The sequence below is a fragment of the Acanthamoeba castellanii genome, assembly GCF_000313135.1.
Source record: "Acanthamoeba castellanii str. Neff unplaced genomic scaffold scf7180000084758, whole genome shotgun sequence".
Taxonomy (NCBI): domain Eukaryota; phylum Discosea; order Longamoebia; family Acanthamoebidae; genus Acanthamoeba; species Acanthamoeba castellanii.
In genome coordinates, this window is record NW_004457380.1 from 921,613 (window position 1) to 937,139 (window position 15,527).

Below are 15,527 nucleotides of genomic sequence, written 5' to 3' on the forward strand. Positions count from 1 at the left end.
TGGAATATTAACAATCAAGTGGAGTGTAAGAGTGCGTATGTGTGGAGGTGCTTCTTCTTCTTAGACGAGGACATAGCCGTGTCTGTCGTGGTCGTGGTGGTGATGGTGGTGTCCCAGCTCGTCGTGGTACACGCGCCTCCGTCGACGGAAGCAGATCCAGCAGCAGCACGCGCAGAGCGCGAGCGCGCACGCTGACGCGCCGCCCACGGTGATGCCGATGATGGCGCCCACGCTCAGGGCGAAGTCGCGGCCTGGGTGATGGTTGCTCGGGCACGCGAGCGCGTTCCACCGTCGCGTGCACTCCTGGGTCGACCCGACGCACTTGCCCTCGACCATCACGCACTCGTGGCAGCGGCCCTCGTCGCCGTGCTCTCCGCACCATCCGCAGTTGCCGAAGCTGCCCGACTGTTGAACGAGAGAGAGCGAGAGAGAGAAACCATCAGCCCTGGTGCTCATCGCACACAACACGACACACAACACGACACACGCGTAGGACACGAACCAGGCAGCGCCCGCAGGACTTGGCAGCGGCGCAGGTGGCCGCCGGGGCGGCTTCGTCGTCGCTGTTGGTGGGCCGGATGGGGAGCAGGGAGTCGGTGTAGTCCTGCGAGTTGGCGTCGGTGGCGGGCTCGATGGAGGGCGGCTCATCTTCTGATGAGGCCAAGGCTGATGCTGAGAGGGCCAGCAGGCCCAGCAGCAGTAGCGCGAGGGAGAAGAGAAGAGGCTTCATGATGGCGACGTCTCGTTCTCAGATGATCGTAGCTTGCGAGCAGGAGAAGGGGAGAAAGGGCTGATATCCTTCGACGTTGTCGAGTCGTGGGTGGTGGGTGAGTTTTAGAGTAAGAGGTGCTTTCCGTCAAGCAGCCGCTCAAGTAGTGCCGGGTGGGGGGAAGGTGGTGAGGAACGGAAGAAAGTTCAAGTGCTCCTGGACGAGAAGTACCTGGGTCGAACGAAGGCGGCTCTGAGCTCCCTTTTCTTCTCTTCCACAGAACCTCACGCAAGCACTCTTGATCGATTGAGAACTGGGGCTTTATGAGTTCTTGGGATGACGCACGAGGTACTTCTGCTCGCGCGTTGTGAGAGACAGAGCCGTCGATGGAAGGGAGGCGGGGAGGGAATACTGCAGCCGATGCCACAGCTTGAGCTGGTCCTTGAACATCATGAGGTTGGAGGCCACGGCCGATCGCTTCCTGCCCACAAATCGCCAGGCCTCCTCGAAGTCCCACTTATTGAGCGCCATGAGGTATGCGATAACGAAGGAGGCGCTACGCGAGATGCCGTATTGGCAGTGCACAAGCACGGCCCCCGCTCTTCCTGCCCTCCTCGATGAAGGCGATCGCCTCAGGCAGTAGCGGCAAGATGGGATAGCTTGGGTTGTCTTCTACGTGGAGCTGCTTGTAGACCAGTTCTGATCCATGTTGCTCATAGGTGTAGTCGTTCAGATGCGCCGCTATGAGGACGTGGGTGATGCCCCTCGCCTTCAGCTGATCAAGTGGCGCAGAGGCCGCCTCCTGACTGCCAAGATACAAATTGTCGAAAATCGCATCGGCCTCGCTTCCGAACTGATCCTTCGCGTTCATTGTTGCCCTGGTTTGGTTGGTGTGTTGGTACCTTCATCTCACCAGCCTTTTTCCATTCACGCAAAGGATGCTGACGAAACGATTTCCAAGTCGGCATAACGATTTTATTGTGATTATTAATATTAATTTAGATCTTTATTGTGCGAGTTCGGGTGGATTTGCGTCCTCCGAGCAATACCGTGGCGGAGCAAGAGCGATGAAGAAGACGAGTACTCACCGTTCTTAATCTGCTTTATTAGCAATGGCCTCTGGCCATCTAGGACTTTTTCTTGTCTCCTTCGCCTTCATTCTTTACCTAAATCTTTTGTTGCGATGTTCGTCCAAACACCACAGAATCCACGAACGTGGCACACCGGAGGGATGAGCCGCGGTGGCTGAGCGCGCGCGAGGCCAAGAGGCATACCGAGCAGGTCTTCCTGGCGCTCAGCGTGGCCTGGATCACTGTCTTTGGCCTCGTCACGGTACGCACACAGCTCCGGTCGACCTCCTAACCCGCCAAAAGACCCCTCACCACTACTTTGGCATGTGCGTGTGCGGTGGTGCGTGTGTCGCGTGTCGCGTGCGTGCGGTGGTGAACACTGTGTGTTGGCAGGCGACGCAAGTGTACAAGCAGTTCGGCGACTTTGAGTACATGGCGCTGGCGCTCGGCATCTCGCTGCCGTTCCTCTTTGTCCCGCTCCTCTTCCCCTCGGCCGCCGAGAAGAACACGCCCATCACCGAGAGATACTTCTTCAAGGCACGCCGTACTCTCGCCAACAGCATTGGCCCCACTTGAGGGCCATAAAAGCTCAAGTTTAACCTATGTGCGGCGTGCGGCGTGCGATGTCGTGTGTGCGCACGTGCAGGCGAATGTGTGGATCTGGCTGTTCGGTTTCGTCGGGAACTACTTCTGGACGCACTACTTCTACAAGGTGCTGGGCGCCTCCTACTCCTTCCCGGTCACCATCATGCTCAACGACGTACGTCCAACCCCCGGCGCTCCCTTCTCCCTATTGTGTGGCGCCTCGGACCTAAAACAAACCCTGCGCCAGGTGCCCTTCTTCCTCTATCTGATCACGCACGCCTACTTCTGCTCCTATCACACGGTCTCCACCATCCTGCTGAGGCGCTTTTGGACCAGGTACCTTCACCGCGTGTGCGGTGGTGTGTTCCATGTTGTGCGCTCTGATGACACAATCTTCTGATAAGCGCTCGTTGATGTTGTATTCGAGCTAGCTCGTGGTACCCTTCGAACGGTGTTCTGCGCTTCATCGTCAGTTCGCTTCTCATCTTCGTGATGTCGGTCATCACCGCCTTCATGGAGACCTACACCATCTCTGAGGTACTTCCTGGCGTGCACCGCGCTCCTCGCGTCAGCAACCTGACCGCACGCACGCACCACATCGCATGAACTAAACCATCCCCCCCGCCCAAAGGTGCCCTACTACTCCCATACCGACAAGTTCCTCATGTACACGGTGGGCTCGGTCTTCTACGCGATCTACTTCTGCGTCTCCTTCCCCATGTTCTACAGGTTCCTCCTTCTCCACTCCATCGCCGGCGTCCTCTACAATAGCGCTGGCGACTCACCTGGTTCTATGTCTCCGCACCGCACACGCACGCAGGCTGGACGAGGAGGCCGGGGACAAGTGGGACTTGCCGCGGGCGACGATCGACTCGCTTGCTGCGGGGATGACGGTGACCATCTTCCTCGACTTCTGGCGCCTTCTGCTCCCCTCGATCGAAGGCTCCGCCCTGGCGTGGAAGGGCATCCCCTACTTCGACTGAGTACTACGGCAGGTCGCATTTTATTCATAAATAAAAGCAACAATACCACACAGGCCGAAGATGAAGAAGGAGAAGTGCGGATGTGAGGAAGAATCGCGAGGGGGACATGATGATGACGGACAGGCCTCCTTGTTCGTGGCAGAGGAGGTGGGGTTGGCGATTTTTGCGCATCTCGCACCGCTTGATCTGCTGCGGTCGGCTGCGCCCGTGTGCCGTCGCTTCCACCGCTGGGCACACGATCCCGCCCTCTGGCGCGGCCTACTCGCGCACCAGCTCTTCATCGCTCCCTCCTGGGCAGCATCCTCTCAGCTCCATCTCATGCCTTCTCTTCCATTTTCCTACACTGATCCGCGATCTTCATCGATCCCAGCTCCATCATGTACTTCGCCACCAGCGACCTTCGAGGAGTGGTGGTGCCGCCTCGAGGCCTTGAGGCGTCACACGCACGAGCTGCAGCGCCTGCTGCTGCAGGCCGCCCCGAACCCCACCTTCTTCCGCCTGCACGCCGACTTCTACTTCCTCCCACCCACGCTCGCCCCACTCGCCTGTCTCACCTCCTCCACCTGCTCAACCGCCTCTCCATCTCCATCTTCATCTTCACCATCTTCTTCATCTTCTAACCTCAGCCTGTTTCCGCTCTACTCAACATCCGCGCTGCCACCACCTCCGCCAGCACCCTCATCGTCGACCTCGTCACCTACGCTGCACCATCTCGAGGACGTGCTGGCGGCGCTGGCCTTTGACGCACCGCAGCTGCAGCGGTTCAGAGACGCCAGCACCATGGCCAGCTGGTTCAAGCTGCAGCTCTCGGTGCGCATTCACGGCGGCCGCGGCGTGGGTTCGGTCGAGGCTGCTCTGCGCAACGTCCTCCCTCGGCCACCTTCCTCTGCAACGCTGACCGATCGGTCATCGCCAGATGGAGAAAGAGAGCGGTCGCTGCATGCACTGTACCACTTGCAGAAGAAGCACGCCACGGCGTCGGGCGTCCTGATCCTGCACCACGACATCAACGCCCTCGTCCTCATCCGCATTGGCGACTACGACTAGCTTTTCCATTTCCTTTTCTTTACAAAAACGAAAGGAAAAGAAAGAGAAATTTTATTTACCTATTATGGTGTTTGAACGACCGACCGACTGGCAGACTACAGCAGAGCCAGAAGCAGAACAAGATGGTACCCTCCCCCCCTTGGGTTTTGGTTCTGAGGCTGGCGAGAGGTTGTATGACACCTAATGGATCAATTAGGGAGCGGCGAGCGTGAAGGGAATGGTGATGATGGAGACGATCTACCCATCGAAAGACGGGGTGACCATCTTCGAAGATCCCAAGCTCAAGCAGCGCCTGGTCAAGGAGATGAAAAAGGGCAACATCAAGCCTCCTTCCATGTCCGACTCCCTGGGTAATCCCCCCCCCCGCGCGCTTCCAGCAGGCTTGGAAATGCTCAGCTTAGCTGTGGGGGGCGGCTGCAGACATTGATGAAGACATGGACGTGGTCGTGGACGGCATTGCTGCCGAGGTGTGGCGATACTACGACCCCAAGAACACCGGCCTGATGAAGAAGACGGCCATCCAGGCGTTCTTCAAGGGTACGCCTCTTCGCGACGCACAAGGAGAGAATTCCGAAGGAGACGAGAAAAGCTGACTCCCATGAACAATGCAGACTGTCTGGACCTGTACGCTATGCGCGCGCGTAAGGATACCAAGATGATGCTGGCTCCGGGAGTGACTATGAGCGCCGCCATGGAGGTCGCGGTCCGAGGGCTCGACCAGTCTGGCCAGGTACGCACACAGCACCCCTGCTCTGCCCTGGGCTCAGATCCTGTCCTGCAAGCTCACATTGATGTCGAACCACAGGGCATCCGCGAGAGGGACTTCATTGACTACCTCAACGAGTGCGACATGGAGGAGATCCTGGCCCCCTTCCTGGGCACGCAAGGTACGCGTACCAGTACTTGATGCAACCCTCACCCATCATCAGAGGTGGTCCACTCACCACTCCACCTCTAATCCACAGGTCAGGTGAACATCAATTCGAGGCTGCCGCAGAGCATGATGTTCGACCCCTCCATCCTCTCCGCCTCCGACTTCCAGGCCCGCGCTCCCGTGAAGCTGAGGGACTACGGCCAGGACTAAGGCCTGCGTGTACTTCTTTTCTCTTTTTATTTGTTTTGCTAAATCAACAAAAATGATTCCAGCTCCAAGCAATGCAACATGGCAGCAAAGATGATGAAGATGAAGGTGTAAATCGAATAAGGCACTCCACACTGTCCTTGTTTGTGGATGATTCGGAAGGAGAGGAGGATGAAGGATTAGAAGAGTTGGAAGATGTGCGATTTGTGCATCCGTCCGGCCCCGACCTGACATCGCTCACCATCACCGGTCCGCTGTCGTCGCTGGCCATGGATCGCCTGCTGGGCGCGGGCCAGCGGCTGACGCGAGTGCAGCTGAGCTATGGCAACCTCACGCAGCTGCCCGTGGAGATGTGCTACGCGCTGCCCAATCTCGAGAGCCTCAGCCTGTGGAACAACAAGATCGCGTCCCTTCCGCCCCAGCTGGCCCTCCTCACCAACCTCACCGAGCTCGATCTCACTCGCAACTGCCTCACATCTCTTCCCGGACGCATCGTCGAGGTAATCGATTCATTTTTTAACCTTTTTGTTTTAATTCATTTTTATCATTAATTCATCTTGGACTGCTTCGTGCACGCAGCTGGTGGCGTTGCGTTCGCTGCAGGTCGAGGGCAACAGGCTCGAGTGCTTCCCGGTGGAGGTGGGCCGCATGGAGCGGCTGATGGCGCCCCAGGGCCGCCTCTTTACCACCACCAACCCGCTGCTGTCGCCCTCCCTGGTCGACCAGCAGCGCGCCCTGCCCAAGTCCCTCCCCGCCCAGCCCACGCTCAAGGAGCTCGCCGCCCGCGTCCTCCTCACCTCTCGTTCATCACCATCACCATCACCATCTCCGCCTTCTTCTTCTTCCTCCTCCTCCTCCCCTTCGTCTTTGTCTTCTTCTGCATCATCACCATCATCTCCACCATCGCCAGCTCATCAGCCGCGCTTGCCGGTCGATCTGGAGCGCTACCTGGACGAGCACGCGCGGTGCTCTGTCTGCGGGCGCTTCGTGTGGGCGGTCTTCGTGGAGGAGCTGCGCTATCGCGTCATCCGCTTCCGCCACATGCCGGTCGTCTATCGCTGCTGCTCCCTCACCTGTCTGCAACGCATCGACGACCATCCCACATGATGAAGAAGGTGATGATAGACAACAACAACAGAGTAGAAGCAACACATAAATACTTATATTGGAGCTTCCACATAACATACACAACCCAGCCCGGAGGGGGGATTAGAGGATTTCCGAGCGGTCGGCCTTTCTGGGTTCGATCTTGAGGGACGTGCTGTACAGTTCGGCCTCCTCCATCGACGGGAACCGCTTGATGTACTCCCAGATTTGATGGATCGGATAAAAGTTGTAGGGCAGCAGCTGTTGTTGGCACGCCACACACGCCACACGCCACACACCACAATCAGGCCAAATAATCAATAATCACGTATAGCACACATGTACATGAATGTGTGTACCTGGAATTGCTGGATTTTGGCGATGACGGTGTAGATGAGAGAGCGCTTGCTGAAGTTGATCAGCTCGTTGACGTAGTCCGGGTTGCCGTCCTCGATGAACGTGAGATCGGTCAGGTACACGCCCCTGCCAGAATAGGTCATGTGAGCCATGAGTGTCGCGTGTGTCGTGTGTGTCGTGTTGCGTGTCATTTCAGGTCTGGTACGCACAGATAGGGAAGACAGGGCGGGCGAGCTTGGAAGAGAGCCCCACGGTAGGTCTTGTAGGATCCCTCGTTGCTCATCAGCCGCTCGCACTCCGCAAACTGCGGCCAGATGCCCTTCATCACCTCCTCTTTGGTCCACTTGAGGCGGTGGACCGCCGACGCGTTGATACCGGCCACCACCGCCACCATGGTATTGAAGTTGTTCATCTTTCGCAGAATCTGCCCGCCCGATCCATCACGAGTTAGGCCGTGTGTGTGTGTGTGTGATAGAAACGACGTACGTCGGCAAGGCGCAAAAATTTGGTCATTACTTTGACGCGCTGGCGGATCTTCTCGGAGCCCACAATGCTCGTGGCGACCCAGTTGGAGATCTCGTTAAATCGTCGAATCATCTTCACCACGTTCGGCGCCCTAAGAATTGTACGAGGTGGGTGCGGCCATGAGTGTGTGTGTGTTGTGTTGTGTTGTGTTGTGTTGTGTTAATTTGTTACGTCGTGCGTGTCGCGTACCGATGTCGTTGCTTTGGTTTGTTCCAAACCTGGTTGAGCAGCTCCGAGGGCTGCACAAGGCAAGAACCAAGGGGAGTGAGCTCCAACCAATCGCCAGTGCGTGCGTGTGCGTGTGCGTGTGCGTGTGCGTGTGCGGTGGTGTGTGCGTGTGCGTGTGCGTGTCGTACCCTAATGGCGCGGAATGTCTCAAATTCCATGAGCGTGAGCTGTCGCGCGAGTTCCTCGTCGTTGATGTCCATGAGGGACAGCGAGGGCGAGAACACGTTGCGGGGCACCTTGGGCTCCGGCGGCGGCTCGGTGATGGTGGCCGGCGGAATCTCCCGCTGCTTCATCTGGTGTTGGTGCATACCAAGGCCGGTCAAGTTAAGGTGGCGGCTCGAGCCGTGGTGAAGGTGGCGCTCGACGTGGCATGCAGGGTACCTTGCGCGCAAGGGCGGCCGACATGGCCTCGGCGAGCACCACGTAGCCGTCGGGCTTCAGCGTCGTCTCGAGGAAGGTCTTGAGCGTCCGCAGCAGGCGCGTCGACGACAGCTCGTCTTCGAATTCCTCGATCCATTTCCGCAGCACGTTGCACACCTACACACACACACACAAGCGCGCGCACCAGCCGAAGGGAACAGAGGCAACCAACCAAGGTTCAAATCTTGGAGATGATGCAAGTGGTGGTGGTGGTGGTGGTGGTGAGAGTGGGTACCCGCAGACGAATGGGCATGAGGGTGGTCGTGTTCCAGTCCTCTGGTCGGATGTTGGGCGGCTTCCTGTCTTGTGGCACGTGGTACCTGCGCTCATGATAGGCCCGGTTGTGAGCTGGTGGTCAGTGTCTACTGCGCTCTTTGCGATTTGAGACGATGATGATGGTGATGATGGTGGCGATGGTGGCGATGATGGTGGCGCTGGTGGTGATGATGTAGTCCTGCGCACGTACCGTTCGATGAGTTTGTGGAGCAGCTTTTCAGCGGTCGTGAACGTGGTGTAGGTCAGCAGGAACGTCTTCAAGAACGTCATGTCTGTGAAAACCGATTTCGGCCAAACAATGAATATCAATTAATTAAGAAAAACTATTGACGATTGAATAAATATTAAATTACCAATTGTAGAGAATTAAAAAAATTGTTTTTGTTGATTTAAAAAAATAAAAATGGATGGAGGGTGTTACTGGGGTTGGCTGGTGAGGTGAGGTTCTCGACGAGCTTGTTGAGGCTGGCCGAGTGGATCGACTTGGGCTCGTTGTCCTGCGGCTTGTCGCTCCACGTGATGTTGCCCGTCACCGGTTCTTGCCAAATATTGACGTCCTTCTCCAGTGGTTCTGTTTGTCGTGTGCGTGTGCGTGTGCGTTAGTAAAAAAGAGCGATGAGCGACAAGGAGGAAGATGGTGCCGTCACACCTTCTTCGAGCATTTCGAGTTCGTTGAGGTGTTCCTCGAGGTCGTCATCGCCCTGCCGGTCCATGTGCGACTTGTCGGCCACGGTGAGGTCCCAAATCCGCTCCGTGTCGCGTAGGGCGATGCGCACGAGCGTCACCAGTCGGCTTTCGTTCAATTCGTTTACCATATCTGCCGCCACCGACCAACCAACAACCACATGAGACACAGACAACGCACAACGCACGACACGCACGACACGCACGATGACAACACACGCGCAGAGAACGTGTGACGTACAGTCTGTGTTGGTTTCGCCGGAGAGGACGTGTGCGGAGTGCTTGAGGCCCTCGTGGTAGAGGTGCTGCATGATGAGCTGAAGAATCTTGCCCTTGTCCAGGTACATGTCCTCGCCCACGATCATCGTCCCTTTCGGCTTCGGCCCCTCTTTGCCTGCCCGCCACCGAAATAATAATTATAAATTAATTATAAATTATTAACATATTGTGAATAATTAGAAATAAAAATAGAAGGTGGTACCAGAGTCGGGGGTAGAGGGAGCGTTGTAGGTGCGACCGAACGCGACGGCACGCGACACGGGAGAGATTCTAGGGAGAAGATTGGGGAGGTGAGCGATGTGAGAGAGAATGAAGACGAAGATGGTTTTCTCGTCGTTAAAAAGAGAGAAGACGAAGCTTCGCACCTCTCCTTGAGGTTTTGCAGTTCTGGGTGCTTGCGCAGGGCCTTCTGCAGCCACGCGGAGCGGTCGATGCCGTCGTCATCTTCCTCCGCCTGTGCGATCATCGCCACCGGAAAAGTTAGGGCCACGACGGCGGCGGCGGCGGCGATGACGATGATCGGGCCACCACAGACCGATAGCGTACCACAGCATTCGGGCGGTGTCGTGTCGCCGTGAGCAGCGACACGTATTTGTTGGCCGACAAGTGGAAATGTTGCTGCAGCTGCGTCTGTTGTGAAGAAGAGAACCCCTCACGATGAGACACAACCACACACACACACACACACACACACACACACACGAGAGAGAGAGAGAGATTACCTGAATGGAGAAATCCTTGCGCGGGCGCGAGAGGTCGTCGAGATTGCTGGCGGAGGCCGAGATTGCCGAAGAGGAGAGCGACGGGGCGCCAGGGATGGACGTGTAGGACTTGGTCGACCGCAGCGAAAACCGGTCCGGCATCGACAGACCGCCGGCCGAGGGCAGCGAAGGCGACGACGACGATGACGATGACGTCGACGCGGTCTCGGTCGACGATGTCGTGTGTGGTGAGGGCAGTGTGTTGTAGGACACGCTCCGCCGGTTCTTCTTCCTCATCTTCTTCTCCTTCTTGTTCTTTCTTCTGTCGTGGTCCGCCGCTGATTGTGGTTCGCCGTTGCCGTTGTCATCGCGCGGCGACGATGGCGTGGACGACGGCGGCGATGACGACGTCACCTGATGCGCGGACGCGGCCGACCCTAACGACGAGCCCGGCGGCGCCGGCGGCGGCTTCTTGGTCTTGGCGGCGTGGCGCAGGGATCCGTTGATGGCCACGGGCGAGGGCGGTGCGTAGCGCGGGGAGCGCGCGGGCGACGGGAGGCCGCGAGGCGAGCGTGGCGAGGGCGAAGAATGCGGAGAGGTAGGTAGTGACGACGACGACGACGATGATGAAGATGACGATGATGAAGAAGAAGGCGGTGTTGCTGCGTGTTGTAGGCCGGAGGTGGGTACGGAGGGGAGGACCACCCGAGGCGTGGTGGTCTTGGTCGATGGAAAAGAAGAAGGAGAAGGAGAAGAGGCGGAGGCGGCGGCAGAAGCAGAGCCGAGGAGTGGAGAGGGCGGGGTGGGTGGTGGCGCTCGCGCGGCCAGCGATGGATTTTTGGTCACCGCCACAGTGCTTCCGCCCTCAATCTTCGCATGAACAATCCCCCCACTCTCGCCATCTGTCAGACAGAAATTTAGAGTTCAAAATGCAACGCTCGATTGTCGACGAAGAAGAAGAACGAAGCAAATAACAACAATAAACACGCAAATAATAAAAATAATAAAAGCGTGAATAAGAAATAAGTCTATTGGTACCTTGTGGGTTGTATGGGTCTGCAGGTGAAGATGAGATGAAATTAGCGATGGCTTAATCACATCACCCGTTCGGGAGACGACAGCGAGGGGGGGAGGGATGATTTACCTGGCCCAGGGCTCTCCATCTGTGTACCTCACTCTGCGGAGGCTCACCTTTTGGAGGTCCAATAACAATAACTATTTTATTAGCACTAAACAACAAGCCAACCAGGGAGCACCATCAACCTTTATCGTCGACATCACGACAAGGTACTTGCCCCACCGCTGGTGGGGGATCTACACCACCACTGGTCACGCCAGCAGACAACCGTTCTTCTTGTGGGTCGCCCGGGCATGGCTGTCCAGAGGTTTCCGGGGCGGAGCGGTGGCCGTTGCATCGAAGTCGTCGGCCACTTGATGCCCACAGTGGCCGAGGAAGCGCGCCACCTCGTCTCGGTAGCGGGGCCAGTTCATGGGCCAAATGTACTGATGGCCGCCGGCGCAGAACAGCACCTTACGCTTCATGACCCGCCGCTGGCCGCCATCGGCGGCGTCGTCGGCCACCACGACTGCCTCGGTCACCTCGTCGCTCACCCGGGCCTCCGGCTCGTGCGTGCCGTGTCTCTCCGCCACTTGCTGCAGGGCGTCGTCTGGCGGGGCGGTCGCCACGGGTTGGCCTTCTTCTCGCCAGCACGCCCACGCTCGCTCGTAGTTGGTGTTGGCCTCGCTGGGCGGCAGCGCCTGGTCATCTTCGCAGTGCAACAGCAGCACATTGCCCTACGCGACGTGACAGGGTCAGTTTCTCAGTAATGAACGAGCGAGAGCAGCTGTTGACGTGAGTACCCGATAGGGCTGCCACTTGCGATCCAGCGCGAGGACTCGGTCGCATGCAGTGCGCAGGGACGCACGCACCACGTCATGCTTCTCCTCCTCGCTGTCGCCTTGGTTGGCTCAGAGCCCGCGCCGCTTGTCTCCACGATAGAATCGTACAGGCCGAGTAGGTCGGCAGGTGTCATGTGCCGCACCATGAACGGGTACAGATCGCTCAGGCCGCTTTCGACGATGATGCCGCACAGGTCGGGAAAGCGGGCAGTCGCTTCGATCGTGAATACCGAGCCCATGGACCGCCCGAACACTGTGTGCGGCCAAGCTTCGAACGTTAGTAATCTCGATCCCAGGGGACAGCCAGGGCCTATGGGAAGCGAACCGACGACATCGCCCGCAGGAACCGCGAGTGTGTTGAGCACGGCCGACACGTCATCGAGCATTGCGACCATGTGCACCTCACCGCCGGACGACCCGTAGCCCCTGTACTCGACAAACAGCTGTTCGCGCAGCAGGAGATGAGCGGTGGATCAACGGTTGAACGAGATGATTGTGGGCAAGCGACGGGTGCAGGCCAGATCACGCACCACGTCCACTCCCATCTCGCGTAGGCAACCATACAGGGAAGGGATGCCCTCCACTGCCGGCGCCCGAACGTAGGAGGACACCAGCTCGCCGTTGCCGTGGAAGTGCACCACCGTCTTCTTGTTTGGGCTGGCCGTACGTTTAGTTGAGAATAAAAAGATGGAAGAGAGACTGATGGGCGTACTGCTTGTTGGGGCTTCTGTAGTAATAGCACGACAGGGACGGTAGCGTTGGCTCCTCGCCCTTCTCCTTCGAGTCGTGGGGCACCGGTGCCCCCGCCAGGCTGTAGGTGGTCGGTACAGCCAAGGCAAAATGTGGCGGCAGCGGCTCGTCGTCCCTGCGTGGGTAGAACTGGTGACGGCTCACGATGGGATGCCCTAACAGACCCTCATACCACCTCTGCCCCCGCACCACTTCATCTTCTTCGCCCTGCTCCATCATTGCCTTTTCCTTTTATTTTCTCTTTTCTCTTTTAGCATCAGTCCTCCTTGGCGGCGTTGGTGGTGTCTTCGGCTTCGGCGGCGGCCTCCCTGGGCGGTCTGCCCTTGTACTCAAAGGGCACCTCCGGTCGGTCGTTCCTCCAGTCATCCAACAGCTTCTCGTAGTCGATCAGGTACTGACTCTGCTTGGCCGTCCACTCGGCGAAACTGTACGCGCCGATGTGGGCCACACATCACACTGTCAGTACCCGCAGCAGGCTCGACGACGCGTACGGGGGAGGGTGCGTACACTTTGGTCTCCTTCTCGATGGCGGCGATGTGGGTGTAGATCTGCTCGCTCCGGAAGGCCTCCACCTGGTCCTTTATGCCCTCCCACGTGATGGGCTCGTAGCTTCGGCCCTTGCCCTCGTTGTACACCTTGTACACGCACTGTGGCCGGTGGAAACACGCACAATTAATTGCATGAATGAGCTTTCAAATGCCAAGCGCAGCAAGGCTTGAGCGTGGTTGGGGTGAGGTGTGTTGGCTTGTAGCTTGCAAGAGCGCGAGTGGTACCTGCTGCAACAAGAGTCCCTCCGAGGGCGCGGTCGGCACGGGCGCCTTGCGGACAAACGTGGCGTTGAGCACCTCCTTTGGCAGGTTGCGCTTGATCAAGAAGACGATCATGCCTAGATACCAGACATGCGCACACAGTTGAGATGACTGAATGTCCAGGACATGGCGAAGCAATGCGGTGCAGTGATCCCGGATCGTAGCAATACCGATCATGCGGCGGATCTGGTGCAGCATGAAGCTCTGGCCCTGAATCTCGAAGCGCACGAAGTCCACGCCATCGACGGTGAACGGTCCAGAGCACTAATGCACCGCAACGCGCACGTGTGAGTGTTGCAACCCTGGAAGAGATGAAGGCAGAGGGCGCTAGAGGCGGAGAAAGAGGGGCGAGGGAGCTAACCTTGAAGCCGATGATGTATCTCTTGGCCGAGGCGTCGTTCTTGTCCATGCGGATGGTGTAGTTGAAGAAGTTGTTCGTTCCCTTGAACACCTCCAGGTATTCGTTGAGCTTGTCGATCAGCTCCGGCGTGACCTGGTAGTCCGGGATCTCCACCGGCACTACACCACAACACCACGCGACGCCACACAAACATAGCTTAAATATCTGAGGCTCGCCTCAGCACCTGATCTAGGCCTGTGTCAACGCACCTGCAGCTCGGCAGCGGCGGCTTCACCTTCTTCGGCCGCTGCACACAGGGAACAGACGTCAGGGCTGAGCGTGAACAGGAAAAGAGGATGGGGAGGCGGCTGAGTGCAGGTGGGCGAGCAACGCGTACGTTGGGGCTTGGGCTCCTCGGGGGCGAGGATGTAGCCGGGCAGAAGGTACTCGTAGATACGCGAGTCGACGCTGTTCTTGGAGTCGAAGCCGCCCGTTGTGCGACGAATAGCTACAGCGAGAAAAAGAGCCAAGCACATGAGGTCAGCGTCGCTGGTGTGTGTGTGTGTCGTGTGTGTGTGTGTGTGTGGTTACCAAATACGCGGATGTCGTCGGGCAGGTTGGCGTTGATCCTGTCCAGCACGCCCGGAGGGTCGAGCACCATGTGCACGCAGAAACAGACAAGACAGATTAGCAGCAACAACTACAACAGCAGCAGCACGTCCCCCTCAACGCATCGCAATCGCCGGCCCACTCACTCCACCAGGGCCACACTCACACTTGACACTCACACTGGGTGCACCTATCTTTAGCGAGACGACGTTGAGGCACGCATGCACGCCCTTGTCGGTGCGAGCGCAACGCTGCCAGTTGACCTTGGTAAAGGAGCCGGCGTTCCACTCGTCGATGCCGCCGGCCTTGACGATGGCCCGCTCGAGTTCCGATTCGATCGTCTTGAACCCAGGGTTACTGCAGTTCGTGTCCATCAGATGGTGGGTGGGTGTGGTGTCGTCCCATGCGCCCTGTGCGGCGTGTGCGGTGATGTATGCACGTCGTGTGGAAGGCGTGTACCGCTGCAAACCGACGTAGTTGGTGCCCTTGTAGCCCAGCAACAGACCCACCTTTCGCTTGGGGTACCGCACCTTCTTCTGGTCGCCTCCATCCGCTGAAGAAATAGATTAAATAAACAATAAATAGTAAAAGAATCAGGAGAATTGATTTGATGATTATAAAGAAGGTACCGGCCAAGTCGGTCTCCTTCTCCTTGTCCTTGCTGTCCTCGAGCTTGGGCTTCTTGGCGTCGGCAGCCACAGCCGACTGGTCCTCCGGCGCCGTCTGTGCCGTCGCCTCGCCCGAGGCAGCAGGGGCCTCTGCCACTGGCGTGGACGTGGTGGTGCCTGCAGGCTGTTCCTCCTCCTTTTGATTGATTTCGTCAAAGGCCCTCTTCATCTTGAGCTCCGAAAGATTTACAACCGACTGTTGAAAATGGCTAGCGTATCGCGATTGCGGGAGATGATGGCGAGCGAAGAGAAGGCCCGAAGGTGGAGGAGGAAGGGAGGGCGAAGAGGAGATCAAAAATCGAAAAATGCTGCCCCGCTTCACCTTGGCTGATCGCGATCTCGAGATTGGTTTGAAACAACTCCGAGAAATCTTTCGAAAGAATTTTGTTTTGGGGTTTCAATTTGAAATTACACAGCCCAG

The 15,527-nt window shown here is 57.7% G+C and overlaps 8 protein-coding genes and 1 pseudogene across 8 annotated transcripts; 4 read left to right on the forward strand and 5 right to left on the reverse strand.

Annotated features, from left to right (window-relative positions):
* Positions 1-60: 60 nt before the first annotated feature.
* Positions 61-1,580, reverse strand: ACA1_220560 (annotated as a pseudogene).
* A 196-nt stretch (positions 1,581-1,776) lies between these two features.
* On the forward strand, positions 1,777-3,347 carry ACA1_220570 (cyclopropyl isomeraselike protein; the record flags this gene model as incomplete). Its single annotated transcript, XM_004337261.1, is given in 9 exon segments — positions 1,777-1,789; positions 1,914-2,041; positions 2,173-2,323; positions 2,340-2,383; positions 2,426-2,539; positions 2,612-2,700; positions 2,838-2,901; positions 2,996-3,093; positions 3,185-3,347. 9 exon segments carry the CDS (start codon positions 1,777-1,779, stop codon positions 3,345-3,347), a joined length of 864 nt encoding a protein of 287 aa, XP_004337309.1.
* Positions 3,348-3,665: 318 nt separating this feature from the next.
* Positions 3,666-4,394, forward strand: ACA1_220580 (uncharacterized protein; the record flags this gene model as incomplete). Its single annotated transcript, XM_004337262.1, has 1 exon — positions 3,666-4,394. One exon carries the CDS (start codon positions 3,666-3,668, stop codon positions 4,392-4,394), a length of 729 nt encoding a protein of 242 aa, XP_004337310.1.
* A 226-nt stretch (positions 4,395-4,620) lies between these two features.
* Positions 4,621-5,478, forward strand: ACA1_220590 (uncharacterized protein; the record flags this gene model as incomplete). Its single annotated transcript, XM_004337263.1, has 5 exons — positions 4,621-4,744; positions 4,815-4,931; positions 5,006-5,124; positions 5,200-5,281; positions 5,360-5,478. The coding sequence occupies 5 exons, from the start codon at positions 4,621-4,623 to the stop codon at positions 5,476-5,478; spliced, it is 561 nt and encodes a 186-aa protein (XP_004337311.1).
* A 266-nt stretch (positions 5,479-5,744) lies between these two features.
* On the forward strand, positions 5,745-6,582 carry ACA1_220600 (leucine rich repeat domain containing protein; the record flags this gene model as incomplete). The annotated part of the gene is made up of 3 exons (XM_004337264.1): positions 5,745-5,975; positions 6,079-6,261; positions 6,394-6,582. The coding sequence occupies 3 exons, from the start codon at positions 5,745-5,747 to the stop codon at positions 6,580-6,582; spliced, it is 603 nt and encodes a 200-aa protein (XP_004337312.1).
* A 102-nt stretch (positions 6,583-6,684) lies between these two features.
* On the reverse strand, positions 6,685-10,328 carry ACA1_220610 (RasGEF domain containing protein; the record flags this gene model as incomplete). The annotated part of the gene is made up of 15 exons (XM_004337265.1): positions 6,685-6,822; positions 6,921-7,044; positions 7,128-7,342; positions 7,405-7,534; positions 7,633-7,682; positions 7,800-7,964; positions 8,053-8,208; positions 8,327-8,411; positions 8,558-8,639; positions 8,789-8,938; positions 9,017-9,184; positions 9,293-9,445; positions 9,533-9,600; positions 9,696-9,784; positions 10,053-10,328. 15 exons carry the CDS (start codon positions 10,326-10,328, stop codon positions 6,685-6,687), a joined length of 2,049 nt encoding a protein of 682 aa, XP_004337313.1.
* Positions 10,329-11,360: 1,032 nt separating this feature from the next.
* ACA1_220620 (uncharacterized protein) lies at positions 11,361-12,896 on the reverse strand (the record flags this gene model as incomplete). Its single annotated transcript, XM_004337266.1, has 6 exons — positions 11,361-11,825; positions 11,892-11,982; positions 12,039-12,183; positions 12,256-12,373; positions 12,461-12,587; positions 12,643-12,896. The coding sequence occupies 6 exons, from the start codon at positions 12,894-12,896 to the stop codon at positions 11,361-11,363; spliced, it is 1,200 nt and encodes a 399-aa protein (XP_004337314.1).
* A 40-nt stretch (positions 12,897-12,936) lies between these two features.
* On the reverse strand, positions 12,937-14,490 carry ACA1_220630 (tRNA pseudouridine synthase A, putative; the record flags this gene model as incomplete). The annotated part of the gene is made up of 7 exons (XM_004337267.1): positions 12,937-13,105; positions 13,188-13,327; positions 13,454-13,753; positions 13,851-13,997; positions 14,099-14,136; positions 14,227-14,337; positions 14,421-14,490. 7 exons carry the CDS (start codon positions 14,488-14,490, stop codon positions 12,937-12,939), a joined length of 975 nt encoding a protein of 324 aa, XP_004337315.1.
* Positions 14,491-14,554: 64 nt separating this feature from the next.
* On the reverse strand, positions 14,555-15,275 carry ACA1_220640 (tRNA pseudouridylate synthase; the record flags this gene model as incomplete). Its single annotated transcript, XM_004337268.1, has 3 exons — positions 14,555-14,795; positions 14,898-14,991; positions 15,068-15,275. The coding sequence occupies 3 exons, from the start codon at positions 15,273-15,275 to the stop codon at positions 14,555-14,557; spliced, it is 543 nt and encodes a 180-aa protein (XP_004337316.1).
* Positions 15,276-15,527: the final 252 nt, after the last annotated feature.